Source organism: Rhinoderma darwinii, chromosome 11, assembly GCF_050947455.1.
Source record: "Rhinoderma darwinii isolate aRhiDar2 chromosome 11, aRhiDar2.hap1, whole genome shotgun sequence".
NCBI lineage: Eukaryota > Metazoa > Chordata > Amphibia > Anura > Rhinodermatidae > Rhinoderma > Rhinoderma darwinii.
Genome location: NC_134697.1, coordinates 79,111,819 through 79,127,485, shown reverse-complemented (window position 1 = coordinate 79,127,485; position 15,667 = coordinate 79,111,819). Strand labels below are relative to the sequence as shown.

At 45.2% G+C, this 15,667-nt stretch overlaps 1 protein-coding gene across 3 annotated transcripts; it reads right to left on the bottom strand.

Annotated features, from left to right (window-relative positions):
• Positions 1-3,867: 3,867 nt before the first annotated feature.
• RPS24 (ribosomal protein S24) lies at positions 3,868-15,624 on the bottom strand. Of its 3 annotated transcripts, XM_075841806.1 has the most exons (7): positions 15,536-15,624; positions 12,147-12,212; positions 11,431-11,640; positions 10,818-10,928; positions 8,633-8,650; positions 5,429-5,452; positions 3,868-3,950 (listed from the first exon to the last, which is right to left on the bottom strand). In XM_075841806.1, the coding sequence occupies exons 1-5, from the start codon at positions 15,536-15,538 to the stop codon at positions 8,645-8,647; spliced, it is 396 nt and encodes a 131-aa protein (XP_075697921.1). In that variant the 5' UTR covers positions 15,539-15,624; the 3' UTR covers positions 3,868-3,950; positions 5,429-5,452; positions 8,633-8,644. The 3 variants fall into 3 exon arrangements, with proteins under 3 accessions (XP_075697921.1, XP_075697922.1, XP_075697920.1); XM_075841807.1 differs by lacking the exon at positions 8,633-8,650; XM_075841805.1 differs by lacking the exons at positions 5,429-5,452; positions 8,633-8,650 and having other exon boundaries at positions 15,536-15,617.
• Positions 15,625-15,667: the final 43 nt, after the last annotated feature.

Sequence of the window (15,667 nt, the reverse complement as noted above, 5' to 3'; positions counted from 1 at the left end):
GGTACTTTTGGCAGTGTGGGCAGGTGCCAAGTCCTGCTGGAAAATGAAATCAGCATCTCCATAAAGCTTGTCAGCAGAGGGAAGCATGAAGTGCTGGGAAATGTCCTGCTAGATGCTGCGCTGACTCTGGACTTGATATAACATAGTGGACCAACACCAGCAGATGACATGGCCCCAAACCATCACTGACTGTGGAAACTTCACACTGGACCGCAAGCAACTTGGATTGATGCCTCTCCACTCTTCCTCCAGACTCTGGGACCGAGATTTCCAAATGAAATGCAAAATTTCCTTTCATCTGAAAACAGGACTTTGGACACTGAGCAGCAGTCCTGGTCCCCTGTGTTATATCAGGTCCAGAGTCAGGAAATTTCCCAGCACTTCATGCTTCCCTCTGCTGACAAGCTTTATGGAGATGCTGATTTCATTTTCCAGCAGGACTTGGCACCTGCCCACACTGCCAAAAGTACCAATACCTGGTGTAATAACCACAGTATCACTGCGCTTGTTTGGCCAGCAAACTCGCCTGACTCAAACCCCATAGAGAATCTATAGGGTATTGTCAAGAGGAAGATGAGACACCAGACCCAACAATGCAGACGAGCTGAAGGCCGATATCAAAGCAACCTGGGCTTCCATAACACCTCAGCAGTGCCACATGCTGATCTCCATGCCACACCGCATTGATGCAGTAATTTATGCAGTCAGAGCCGCAACCAAGTATTGAGGGCATATACTGGACATACTTTTCAGTACAACATCTCCGTTTTAAAAATCATTTTTGAAATTGGGCTTCTATAATATTCTAGTTTTCTGAGCCGCTAAATTTGGGGTTCTCATTAACTGTTCCCATAATCAACATTAAAACAAAAAACCGCTAGAAATAACTCATTTTTTTATAATGAATCTATAGAATATATGAGTTTCACTAATTGAATTTAATGATGGAAATAAACTGATGATATTCTAATTCATTGGGACGGACATGTGCGCGCGCGCACGCAATGCATCATTGCTGAGTACAGGACTCAACTTCACTCGTTTGAGCCGGGGGTTTTTTTTGTTCTCTACTTCCACATTACTCCACAATTAATATTTTTCCACTACGTGGTCATAAGCTTGGCTAGTGCGGATAGAGTATGTAGCCCACACGGTGTACGGCCAGTCTGGTAGTTACCAGGAGTGTGTGCTAGCCAGCTGTTGGGGCATTATATGGTGTGTGAGGGTTACTATATGGATTAAAACCAGTGTAGGACAGCTTTGGGGTCATTATACTGTGTGTAAGGCAGCAATACAATATGTGGGGGCACTAAAAGGGAATCATGCTGTGTGTGTGTGTGGGGGGGGGGGGTGTCTGTCTTATAATAGTGCCAAGGGACTGGCACAGAGCAAATGTGGTGCCTATTTTTATTTTATTTTTTTCAACAAGGGCTCTAGGTCTTCCCTGGGTAATTAGACCAGTAAGCTTAAAGAGGCTCTGTCACCAGATTTTGCAACCCCTATCTGCTATTGCAGCAGATCGGCACTGCAATGTAGATTACAGTAACGTTTTCTTTTTAAAAAAAACGAGCATTTTTGTATTTATGCAAATGAGGCTTGCAAAAGTCCAAGTGGGCGTATCATCCACTTCTCTTCAGAACGCCCAGCTTCTGCCAGATCACGCTGTGACGTCACTTCCCCAGGTCCTGCATCGTGTCAGACGAGCGAGGACACATCGGCACCAGAGGATACAGTTCATTCTGCAGCAGCATCAGCGTTTGCAGGTAAGTAGCTACATCGACTTACCTGCAAACGCCGATGCTGCTGCAGAATCAACTGTAGCCTCTGGTGCCGATGTGTCCTCGCTGGTCCGACACGATGCAGGACCTGGGGCAGGAAGTGACGTCACAGCGTGATCTGCCAGAAGCTGGGCGTTCTGATGAGAAGTATCATCCACTTCTCTTCACAACGCCCAGCTAGTAAAAGTAGTAAACACGCCCCGATGTACGCACATAATACACGCCCAGTTGGACTTTTACTTTTCAACACGCCCAGTTGTACTTTTGCAAGCCTCATTTGCATAAATACAAAAATGGTCATAACTTGGCCAAAAATGCTCGTTTTAAAAAAAATAAAAACGTTACTCTTATCTACATTGCAGCGCCTATCTGCTGCAATAGCAGATCGGAGTTGCAAAATCTGGTGACAGAGCCTCTTTAACATCCATAGCGAGGAAGATGTTTGAGGGGCTATATGCAGTAGAGGGGGGAAAAAAAAAAATAGTATTGTAAGTGACAGCCAGCACAGTTTTACTAAGGACAGAAGTTGTCAAACCAACCCGATTTGTTTTTATGAAGAGGTGAGCAGAAGCCTAGACAGAGGGGCCGCTGTGGATATAGTGTTTTTGGACTTTGCAAAGGCATTTGACACTGTCCCTCAGACGTCTAATGGGTAAATTCAAGAGGCTCTGCCACCACATTATAAGTGCCCTGTCTCCTATAAAAGGAGATCAGCGCTGTAATGCATTTTATTTAGAAAAACTATTTTAAACCACTTTGAGCAAATTTGTAGCTTTATGCTAATTAGTTTCTTAATGCCCAAGTGGGCGTGTTTTACTTTAGACCAAGTGGCCGTTTTACAGAGGAGTGTATGACGCTGACCAATCAGCATCATGCACTTCTCTCCATTCATTTACACAGCACATAGCGATATAGCTATATCGCTATGTGCAGCCACCTAAACACACTAACACTACTGCAGTGTCCTGATAATGAATATACATTACCTCCAGCCTGGACGTCATGTGTATTCAGAATCCTGACACTTCTGAATCTTTTCTGTGAGATTTCAGCAAGGCAAAAGGTAATCGTAATCTCGTTTGAAATGACAGGTTACATCGTAATCTCATGAGATTACGTTTGCCTTGCTGGAATCACAGAAAAGATTCAGAAGTGTCAGGATTCTGAATACACATCACGTCCAGGCTGGAGGTAATGTATATTCATTATCAGGACACTGCAGTAGTGTTAGTGTGTTTAGGTGGCTGCACATAGCGATATCGCTATGTGCTGTGTAAATGAATGGAGAGAAGTGCATGATGCTGATTGGTCAGCGTCATACACTCCTCTGTAAAACGCCCACTTGGTCTAAAGTAAAACACGCCCACTTGGGCATTAAGAAACTAAGCCATGACACTGCAGCCATGACTAACAACGCTAGAGTTGTTCGAAACGCGTAGGCTCTATCGCCGGATTGATTTCCCCTATTTGCACACCAAGACTCCTACCTTGGACTCCTTTTAATTGAAGATTATTAAAACTTGGAAACAGCTTCCTTTTAATTCTAACCAGCGCTGGACCCATCTCTCCGTTGCCTCTATTACACTATCTACTTGTTGTGACGCTGGCAGTCACGCTTACAGGAAAGCCCATCAGAACCAGCCACATGCTGGTCCTCATAGGTTGTGTATATGGCAGACACATAGACCATTGTCTGGCCTCCAGTTGCACCCCCCCCCCCACAATCGAACGGTGGGGGCTGCCAATCTGCTACAAACCCCTTAAATGCAGCATTTGAACGCCAAATTTAAGGGGTTAATTGACAAAAACAGTGGTGATTGACTGCTGGCCGGCAAAAGTGGAGTGTCAGCTGTCAGAGACAACCTCCAGTGTGCACCGGGAACTACTCAGTAATAGTACGTCCTGGAAGTAACGTCCTGCTAGGACTTAAATTGCGTCCTGGTCTCAGCAAATAATCTTTTGCCATCACTTTGGAGCCTGTAGAAGGCATATGTGAAAAAACCTTGGTATTCATACTACAATGGTATGCCCTTGAAATCGTTCAAGAGCTAATTTAAGATTTACATACAACAAAAAACAAAAGCACAGGTCAGTTTTTATACATTTTTATTACAAGAACCAGGACTGAAGTACAAGCTTCAACGCAGACAATCTTGGGATCCTTTAATCCTTCTGCAAGAAAAATATTTAAAAAAAAAGTTAGTGAAAATAAGGTCTTAAAAAGGCTGGGGGCATAAAGCTATTGCTTAAAACATGTTTAATACCATGCCCTAAAAGCCAAATCAAAAAGCAGTAGCAAACAATGAGCGAAAAAAAGAAAAAACCCACACACAAGAACAAACACTTGTCATTTATCACAAACGGGTGTATTGAGACCCCAGAAAACGGCAAGAAGTTTTACTTCAAATTGCCATGGTTCCACAGCTAATATAGTTGAAGGTGATTTAAACTTCAATGCTGCAACAAATGTTATACTTTCTCTGGATGGGATCCACTCCTGGTTTTCAAATACTGACCAAAATAATGCAGTTTAAAAGTGTCCTTAAAGAGGCTGTCACCCCATTATAAGTGAAAGAGATGGGCACTGTAATGTAGGTGACAGTAATGCTTTTTATTTATAAAAACGATCTTTTTTTCACCACGTTAGGAGCGATTTTAGATTTATGCAAATTAGTTTAATGCCCAAGTGGGCGTGTTATTACTTTGGACCAACTGGGCATTGTACAGGGGGAGTGTATGACGCTGACCAATCAGCGTCATACACTTTTCCCAATTCATTTAGTTAGCGCAGAGTGATCTTACTACACCCACGCTGTGTCAGTCAGTGAGTGAATAACGCATGCCCCTCGCAAAGCACAGATTCATAACGGACCAGATTCACACGAGTTTGCCTCCTACAGGATATACCCTGCCCACAGACCTTGAGCTTTTCAGTCTGTCCACAAGCAGTAGGAGAATCAGATACAATGTAAGATAAGTATGTCAAAACACTAGAGGGGAATCCCTCAAGCTGACAACCATGAAAACATGGGTGGGAGCCGGGCTCCGAGCATCATAGTTATGTACGATGCTAGGAGTCCCTGCCTCGCTGCCGGATAACTGTCCCGTACTGAAAACATGATTACAGTACGGGACAGTTGTCCCACAGCGAGGCAGGGACTCTTAGCGTCGTACATAACTATGATGCTAGGAGCCCGGCTCCCTGCAGTGTGTTCGGTCCGGGACTTGCGGGCAAATACGTTCCGTCCTTTACGGACCGACCATGCTCGTGTGAATCCAGCCTTAGAATGTTAACATTCTCCTTCGAGTCAGATCCTATTTTTGGCAATAAAGAATGGAACGCCCGAGCGCACGCATGCCGTTTTAAGGCATTTAGATGGCAAGTAAATATTGCCTCTTAGACAGACTGGTTCCTTAGGTGCTCCAAGTTCACTTTCTGCCAAACTACTTTGATTTATTGCCCAGGGCCTTGCAATAAAACGAAGTTAACAAGCGATGTAAAGCTTGTTTTAGTAAATTAAAATTTCTATAATTTTATGATGCAAAAATACTACTGTCCAGGTGCACATTCGGTGCCATGCAGAGCTATTCTTACACAAGGTTATCAGCTCCCCTACATGCAACCATGCTTTACATCACAACTCAAGTACCTGTGGAAACTAGCCTCAAACTCACTGGGAAAGTAGCAGGAAAACAGAAGGAAAAGAAAAGTTAGAGCGGAATCGGTAAAGACCTAAAAATCAAAAAAATCTTAAAAACTAATGAACAGACAGAATGCAATTCATCAAGACAATGACTGAGCCGGGTAAAACCCAAGATGATTTACAACTTTAAATGAAAGAGTTATTATATAACCATAAGGCTATGTTCACACGCAGTGACCAGAAACGGCTGAAAATACGGAGCTGTTTTCAGGCAAAAACAGCTCCTGATTTTCAGAAGTTTTTTTTTTTTTAACAACTCGCGTTTTGCGAGCTGTTTTTCAATGGTGTCAATGAAAAACGCCTCCAAAAACGTCCCAAGAAGTGTCCTGCATTTCTTTTGACGAGCTGTCATATTACGCGCCGTATTTTGACAGCGACGTGTAAGGTAAAGGCTCGTGGGAACAGATCGTAAAACCCATTGCAGGCAATGGGCAGATATTGGTCGGCGTATTAGGGGCGTTTTTTCAGGTGTAAAAGGCCCGAATTACGCCTGAAAACACTGTGTGAACATACCCTAACCAAAAAAAAAAAAAAAGAACTTACAGCAAAGTGAAGTTAGGCCACGTACACTTAAAGAGGCTCTGTCACCAGATTTTGCAACCCCTATCTGCTAATGCAGCAGATAAGCGCTGCAATGTAGATTACAGTAACGTTTTTATTTTTAAAAAAACGAGCATTTTTGGCCAAGTTATGACCATTTTCGTATTTATGCAAATGAGGCTTGCAAAAGTACAACTGGGCGTGTAGAAAAGTAAAAGTACAACTGGGCGTGTATTATGTGTGTACATCGGGGCGTGTTTACTACTTTTACTAGCTGGGCGCTCTGATGAGAAGTATCATCCACTTCTCTTCACAACGCCCAGCTTCTGGCAGTGCAGCACTGTGACGTCACTCACAGGTCCTGCATCGTGTCGGCACCAGAGGCTACACTTGATTCTGCAGCAGCATCAGCATTTGCAGGTAAGTAGCTACATCGACTTACCTGCAAACGCCGATGCTGCTGCAGAATCATCTGTAGCCTCTGGTGCCGACACGATGCAGGACCTGTGAGTGACGTCACAGTGCTGCACTGCCAGAAGCTGGGCGTTGTGAAGAGAAGTGGATGACACTTCTATACACAACGCCCAGCTAGTAAAAGTAGTAAACACGCCCCGATGTACACACATAATACACGCCCAGTTGTACTTTTACTTTTCAACACGCCCAGTTGTACTTTTGCAAGCCTCATTTGCATAAATACGAAAATGGTCATAACTTGGCCAAAAATGCTCGTTTTTAAAAAATAAAAACGTTACTGTAATCTACATTGCAGCACCTATCTGCTGAAATAGCAGATAGGGGTTGCAAAATCTGGTGACAGAGCCTCTTTAAGCCATATTTTTTTTTTTTTTTTTAATAAAGCAATGTTTTATGATTTTAAGCAACTTTTAAACTTATTTATTTTAAAAGAAATGGCATGGTTAAAAAATAAAATTATTATATGTACCCCGTATACTTAGAAGTTCTAGTTACAACAAAACAGATTGTCAGGTCAGCTGCACCCTGGTCCTGCGTGCATGACACAGGATCCAGCCAATAATGATCACATCCAAGTTCATGAACTTAGAGATACAGTGGGGGCTTTATGGACCTCTATCTCAAGATGTGGAGTAACACTTTAAATTGTCAAAAGAAAAAAAAAAAGAAAAAAAAATATCTACATTTAAAAGAACATTCCCCTAAAATTCATAGCTAAAGATGGATACGGCCTCATCACTTTATCCACTACAAAATGTTATAGGATTAAAGTATGTATAATTTGTGGTCAACATACGTTCAGAACTACGCAACGTGGAGTACGTAGATTAGGACTCGAGAAATTTGCAGCAAAAATTTTGCAGTAAGGGCTTATTCAGATGAACGGGATATACGTCCGTGCAACGGGTGTGATTTTCACGCGCGTGGCACGGACCTATATTAGTCTATGGGGCCGTGCAGACATGTGCGTGATTTTTACGAGGTGTTGGTCCGCTGCATAAAAGTCACGACATGTCCGTTATTTGCGCGTATTTCGCGCATTACGCACCCATTGAAGTCAATGGGTGCGTGAAAACCACGCATGTCACACGGAAGCACTTCCGTGGGACGCGCGTGATTCGCGCAACAGCAGTGAAAAGGATGAATGAAAACAGAAAAGCACCACGTGCTTTTCTGTTTACAAACAACCAAACGGAGTGTCATAATGATGGCGGCTGCGCGAAAACCACGCATCATAGGCTGCTGCCACACGGAGCTGTCAAGTGCCTTATGCGCAGGCAAAACGCCACTTTTTTTGCGTGCGCAAAAGGCACACGCTTGTGTGAATCCAGCCTAAGGGCCAGTGCACAAGGAGTTTTTGGTGCAGATTTCGAATTCTGAATCAGCACCAAAAAAAAAATAAAAAAAATTGTGGACATAAAAATAAGGGTATGTTCACACACACTATTTACGGACATAATTCAGGCATTTTTGCCCCGAATTATGTCCGAAATAGCGGCTCCACAGCGTCGGCAAACATCTGCCCATTCATTAGAATGGGTCTTACGATGTTCTGTGCAGACGGTCATTTTTTTACGCCCCGACGTCAAAAGGGGGGGGGGGCGTAAAAAAAGACAACCACGTCAAAGAAGTGCCTGTCACTTCTTCAGACGTAAATGGAGCAGTTTTCCATTGACTCCATGGAAAAACAGCTCCATTTACGTCCATAATGGACGCAGCGAAATAGCGCCGCAACATTCCATTACGGTGCCGTTTTCTCCTGAAACCAGCCCCGTAATTTCAGCCGTTACGGACGCTGCCGTGTGAACATACCTTAAAACCAATCGATGGGAGGCAGAAAAAAAACCTGCAGCGCCCGTTAGTGGTTTTTATGTGCGATTCTTGCATTAGATCCAACAGTTGCAGGCAAAAAACTGCTTCAAAATATCTGAAGGAACTTTGTGGCAGATTTTTCTGCCTGCAAAAAAAATATATAAAAAAACTCTGTATGAACTAGGCCCAAGTGTTCAGACACCAAAGGATTGTTACATAAACTCACGTACAATGATTATAACCTAGCCACATGCAAACCTAAAATGGGACTGTGTGAAGCACCAGGTTGGGATAGCGGTCACACTCATGCAGTCACTGTACCTGAGGAACACTTCATTTCTGAAGATGGATGCAAAGAAAGTGAGGAACAAAAAGGCAGAAATAGTCAACAGAACAAACATATAAACTACACTCTGTAGCTTCCGGCTAGGACCAAAGCAGCCAATAAGAATAGAAAAGAAACGTCACAAGCCGCCACGTTACACAATACAGTGCTGTCAATGCGATAAAGATTGAGGGCTCAGCAACCATCAGGGTCATCCGGTGGATATGCCATTAAGAGTTGGAAATAGCCCTTAAATTAAGCACATCCCACAGAGAACGAAGACAAAGCCACCCGAGCCTTTCCAAATGTCTGGTTAATGTCAGCGCTCAGCTACTTTGTAAGGGAAAGGTGAGACATTTGTGACAGTTTCTTCAATAACGCAAGAAAAATACGCATGGGGTCAAACAGCCAAGTAAATAGACGGCTTATGTAGTTACCCCAATGCAGACACACCTTGACACGGCTACCAATAAAGCAAGTCTGGCTTCTAGGCTTACGTGGCTGGCACAAGTGAATGCCACGTGTCAGTAAAGGGGTAGGCACCATACACTGAGTGGTTAGGCTTACCACCACACCATTAATACAACAAAAAAATCCACAGTAAATGGAAGACAAGAACCTTTCACCTGCCCACATGTGCAGCATGTAATAGGAAAGGCCACACACACACACAATTATTTTTCTAACTTCCCATTATTTACATATCGGTGCCGTTATATTTGGTGCCAGATACGTAAATAAGCCCCTGAACAGTCAATGGGGGGGGGGGGGTGTTAATTAAATGGAAAGGGGGAGTGATCTCTTCGCTCTGACACTGTCCCATCAACTACGGACAGTGTCAGGGCGGCTTGCGCTTTGTTCCCTCCCCCAAGAACACACACAGACTGAGGGAGCGCTCTGTGGGGGCTTATTTACATATCGGGCGCCAAATATAACGGCACCGATGTATAAATAACGGAGGTAGATAGGAAAAAAATGTAACGTGAGTGTTTGTGAAGCCCTGACTATTACATGCTGCATATATGTGCAGGCGAAAGTTCTCTTTAAGTGCCAATAGTTGCTACATGGACAGTAAGAGCGTGCAGATGTCTTTGAATGAACCAATCACCTAGAAAAGAAACCCCCAGGATCAGAGCCCCTTTGTGCTCAAGAGACACAAGTTATTTTTCTATTAAAGATGTTATACTGGCACTTGTAGACTAGCAGCATCAATTCAGTTATTAAAGGGAAACTAAGCTATTAAAGGGGTTTTGCAGGCAAAAAAAAAAAAAATTGATGGCCTATCCTGAGGATAGGCCATCAATAGCTGATCACTCGCAGTCTGGCAGCCGTGATCCCCGCCCATCAGCGGTTTTATAGGGGCTCGTACGAGCGCGGCTTCCCCTTCATTCCAATCACTGCTCGTACTGTGAATCGCCGACAGAGCAGTGGTGGCGATTCACAGTATTACAACCGTCTCCCATTGAAGTGAATGGGAAAAGGCTGTAATAATGTGAACCGCCACTACTGCTGTATCACAGTACAGTGACCGGAACGAAGGGGGAAGCAGCGCCCGTACGAGGGCTGCGGCCCCTTCAAAAAAAGCTGATCGGCAGGGGTCCCAGCAGTCAAAACCCAAAGCAAACAGCTGGAAAACCCCTTTAAAAGGGATCTAATACTCTATAGCAAAGGTTACCTTCTGTACGTCAGAGAAGTGAAAACAAAGAGAAATTCCAAAAGTGTTATTAATGTGACACTAAGACATTTAAAGCGTACCTATACTCAAAAAAAACAAAAAACTTTTGGCATGTCATAGCGGCACGTCAAAACGTTTGATCAATGGGGGTCCGAGCACCGAGATACCAACCGATAGCTAAAACGAAGCGGCAGAAGCACTCAAGTGAGCACTGTGCCGTTTGTTTTCGCACGGTTCTCCTCGGAAAGCAGAGCGTGCAGGGTACTGGCTCAATAGAAAGTCATTGGTTCATACACTGCTCCGAGGAACGCCCAGCAGAAACAAAGCAACTCAGTTTATCACCTAAGCGCTATTGCTGCTTGGTTTTAGCGATCGGTCGGGGTCTCAGTGCTCGGACCAACGCTGATCAAAACTTCTGACATCTCACTAGGACATGTCAAATGGTTTTTTGAAAGTACAGGTACATTTCAAAGAGGACATCATAAGCTGTTGTGTCCCACGCTTACCTTTTTACCAGCACCCACATTAGCTTTGGCTGTACCCCTGACTTTCTTCATTCTGTTCTTCCTTTCTTTACGCTGTTTTCTGGAAGTCTTCTTCTTCTCATAAAGACCATGCTATAAAAGGAAAGTATATTAGAGAGGTCAGTAAAAGTGAAACAAATACTGGTCATTTGCTGAAAAGCTTATTTCCGGAGTGAAAACTAGGATGAGTCCTCCGTCACACACTTTAAAACAAAAAGGTCATACGTTTTAAACCATTTCAATGGTGTTCATGCGTTATCTTGACCTATTCTGTACATGCATTATCAAACCCTATAGAGAAACATATGGAAAGTGTCCATACCTTAAAAAACTAAAAACTGAGTTTGAATGGAGCCGAGGCCAAGTGTAAGCGGTGCCAATCACTTGTCCCATAGACTTTGGAGCGGTACTGTGCATGCCTGGCCCCTGCTCCATTCAAAACGCCCCCTAGCAGCTGGAGGGACTAGGGACCCTCATTCTGGTGACCGGTGGGGGTGCCAACGCTCAGACCCCCCCACCGATCTATTGTGGTTCACCTACCCTGTAAACTATTTTTAGTGGTCATATAAAGCTTTTAACACTCCTTGTCAATTACCCTGGCCAGTCTGTGTTTGGGTTCGTTTTTCTTTGCGTAGTCTAAAGAATCGTAGATCATGCCAAAGCCAGTAGTTTTGCCGCCACCAAAGTGAGTCCTGAAACCGAAGACAAAGATCACATCTGGGGTGGTCTTATACATCTTTGCCAACTTCTCCCTGATTTCGGTCTTGGGGACAGTAGCTTTTCCAGGATGAAGGACATCTATGACCTAAAAAGGCAAAAAGTACAACATATAGATTGAGAGAAGTGGCAAAAGAAAAATCGCTAGAGAAGCAATGAGTGTTGAATATATCCCAGTCCACACTGTTTTTTGGAGCAGAAACCACGTCGGAAGCAGCACCAAGACCCCAAATCAACCCCCAATGATTTTAATGGAAGGCAGAGGAGTTTTTTTCCCCTCTGGCTTTTGGCAGATTAAGGGGAAAAGAAAGGTAGCATGCTCTTTCTTCGAGCGGTTTCTGCCTCTGACCTTCCATTGAAATAACGCAGCGCTTGTCTGGCGGTTTTTTTTTTTTGCATTAGATACAATGGCTACGGCCCAAAAAAATTCAAAAAAAACAACAACTCAGTGTGAACGACGCCTTATACCTTCGCTGTATGCTTCCCAATGATCATACCAACAATGGAAGTAAGCTACAGACACGGGAAAAAGAAACCAAAGAAAACGGGAGTTAAGTGTTACGTGCAGCATTTCAGTGGCAGAACGTGGCTTACCATTTGCTTCCTCTGAAGCAGCCGGTTGGTCATGAACTTCCGAGTTCTAATGGTAACGCTGTCATTCTAGAAGAAGAAAATCAAAATGAAAACATGAATCTTTATCCGCAGGTATTCCACAAGCCCCTTACAAGTATTATTAGCAAACGTCCACAACTTCAGGGCAGAATTCGGGCTTTCCACACATAAGAGTTGAAGTTTATAACGAACGTCATCCCCGCGCTGCGGAAAAAGTCAGTCCAGAAATTAATCCGCAGTGCGTCATTTTAATTCCACAGCATGTCAATTATTGCTGCGGAAAGCGTACGGATTTCCTGTGTTTCCGATGTACTGCCGAATTTCTTACAGGGGGTGGAAATGACATCACAGGAAGAAGAAATATCACCACAGCACTTGAAAAAACCGCACCAAAATAAAACAAAAACACAGCCTTTGTCAATCTGTCCTCTACAGTTATGCTAAAGGGGTTGCCTCAAAAAGACAACATATGCCGTCCATTAAGGGACAGGATGTCCTAACCGGGGTCCCCTGTTTAGAACCCACTCCTCTGAGCAATAGACCCCAAAGCCTCCCCTGAAAAACTCCTGTGCAGACAAAAGCAGACAGTGTCCGCTGACCGGAAGTGGTTGTTCCAACAGGACAAACCCCCCTTTCCGAACAAGGGAGGCTACAGAGACGTGGAACATGGCCACCATGAACACAGGAGGCTACAGAGACGTGGAACATGGCCACCATGAACACAGGAGGCTACAGAGACGTGGACCATGGCCACCATGAACACAGGAGGCTACAGAGACGTGGAACATGGCCACCATGAACACATGAGGCTACAGAGTCGTGGAACATGGCCACCATGAACACATGAGGCTACTGAGACGTGGACCATGGCCACCATGAACACAGGAGGCTACAGAGACGTGGAACATGGCCACCATGAACACAGGAGGCTACAGAGACGTGGAACATGGCCACCATGAACTCAGGAGGCTACAGAGACGTGGAACATGGCCACCATGAACACAGGAGGCTACAGAGACGTGGAACATGGCCACCATGAACACAGGAGGCTACAGAGACGTGGAAAATGGCCACCATTTACATTAAAGTGCAACCACATAATACCCAGAACCCTCTTTCTAGCTTCATTCTCTGCGATTCTCCATCCCGCATCATCACTTTGAAGGCTTTGCCATCAGAACAAACAAGTGGTGCGGCAGCTCCTCCGACAGCGAGCAGATAATGATCGACCATCACGTCCCCAGTAACCGCTCCCTCACACGACAGAACGGGCTGCAAAAAACAGTCTGAGGGGCGGCTGGATGTCCCGGCCCGACCACGGTACAGGTGAACTGGACTCCTGGCATCATAGACATGCTATGCCTCCCCACAGAACTTCTGTAATGAACAAAACGATACAGAACAGCAGCTCATCGGGGAGGCGGCGGCCCGAGCATCATAAACCGCTATAATGGCAGGAGTCCTGTTCACCTGTCCCGGGAAACTCAGCCGACACGCGGACAATTCTTCACGGCCAGATCTGTCATTTCAGCCGTAACGGCATGTTGCCGGCGTTTTTGCCACAAACCTCTGAAAAACTGCACATTTTGTTGCAATTTCCATAAAATAGTGAGACAATGTTGCTTTTTTTCCCTCATGGCTCTTGACAAAATATATAATTTAACAGCATGTCAACCCAGCCTTAACCTGCATGTACGATGCAAAGCCACATTCCCCTCACTAGGGCTAGTAAAGGGGACCCCCACCTTCCCAAGCACAGACACTCCGTCTCCACAACACAGAACTTACACGGCCTCAATGCCATCACATTTTTTGGTCTGTGTGAAGTCTACGCCAGGAAAAGACTCAGATGTGCAGGTAAGGCTTCGTTCACATCTGCGTCGGGGCTCTTTTCATGGGAGCCTTCAGTCAGGGAGGGGAACCCATGAACGGAACCCTGACTGACTGAAACAAACAAACCATAGGCCTCTGTTTGCATCACCATTGATTTCAGCAGTGACTGATCCGGTGCAAATGGTTTCAGTTTGTCACCGTTGTTTAAGGGTTCCGTCGCTTTGACGAAAGTAATACCGTAGCCGACTGCGCTATTCATTCCGTCACACCGACAGAATCCTTGCTCAATGGACACAAACGGAAACAGTTTGCACCGAATCCGTCACCGCTGAAATCAATGGTGATGCAGATAGAAACCTGGTGCTTCCGTTTGTTTCAGCCAGGGTTCCGTTCATGAATTCCCCCATTGGAAAGCTCAGACGGAACGCTTGAACGGAGCCCTGACGCCTTCGTCTGCGTTGGGGTCCCATTCTGACGTTCCGTCGGGGCTTTCCCTCAGAGCAGGACCCGGAACAGACACAAAGTGACGGTTTTCAATGGTGTCGGATCCTCTGCCCGTGGTTTCAGTTTGTCTCTCTTGTGCACCGGATGAGTCGTTTTGCCAGAAGCCATAGTGTAGTTGACTGCGCCATGGCTTCCGGAAAAACGAAGGGTCCGATGCATAAGAGAGACAAACGGAAATGACTGGCAGCGGATACGTCACCATTGAAATCAATGGTGATGGAGACTGAGACAGAACGTCAGAATGGGACCCCAACACAGATGTGAACAGAGCCTAAAACGTATCGGTAATGAACTTATGACCTATACATTAAACAGAAATTGTAGGCGCTCATTCAACACAAGCTATGAAAAGCCCATAACATATCCATTTACCCTGCGACACGGACCACACATCCCCCACTGCAGGGATGGAATAGAATAGAATGAGACCTGCATTATATACTGACACCAGCCCCACGGAGGCTCAGGCTAACGAAGCCCTATGGACACGTTTAGTGTGTGTGTCGGGAGCATGCGTAACGTTAAATGTAATGTGAACGGGGCCTAAGAAAGTTTACGTTTCCCTGAATCTTGATGCCCCACAAGGCGGTGAACAGCAGGGTCCGGGACCACCAGGGGAACCCCGCTTTTAGTCTTGCCCACAAGCTGGCAGTTATATTACATGGAGTATAAGGGGGGAACTGCCTACAGATCACGGATTTAGGGAAGTCTCGAATGACACGAACAGTCTGCTACATCCGCAACAAGTATCGCACTAGTGGCTGCTACTCCCAATGATACAGCGAACAGCAGGCTTTACCCTAGACCTGACCGAGCAGAGGAACCACCACAGACGCCGGAGCGCAGGCTACACACGCACTAGGCCCCTAACAGCAGCGCTCATACGGCCAGTCATATAGATCAGCGCCAAAATTATCCCGCCAACAGCCGCATAGACATTGGGCGATCACCACATAACGACATCAGCAGCGTCTGAGGCGGGATGCCACGGATAACCGACGGATTATACAGTACAACCGAGCGGCGCCACTCACCATCTTGGTACCGTCTCTCAGGGAGGAAGGGAAGAAAGACCGAGCCTTCCTCAGCCAATCATTTCGTAGGGTTCACCGGAAGTGGGCGCAGCTTCGATAGCCAAGCATGAAGGAAAACATTGGCTGAATCAA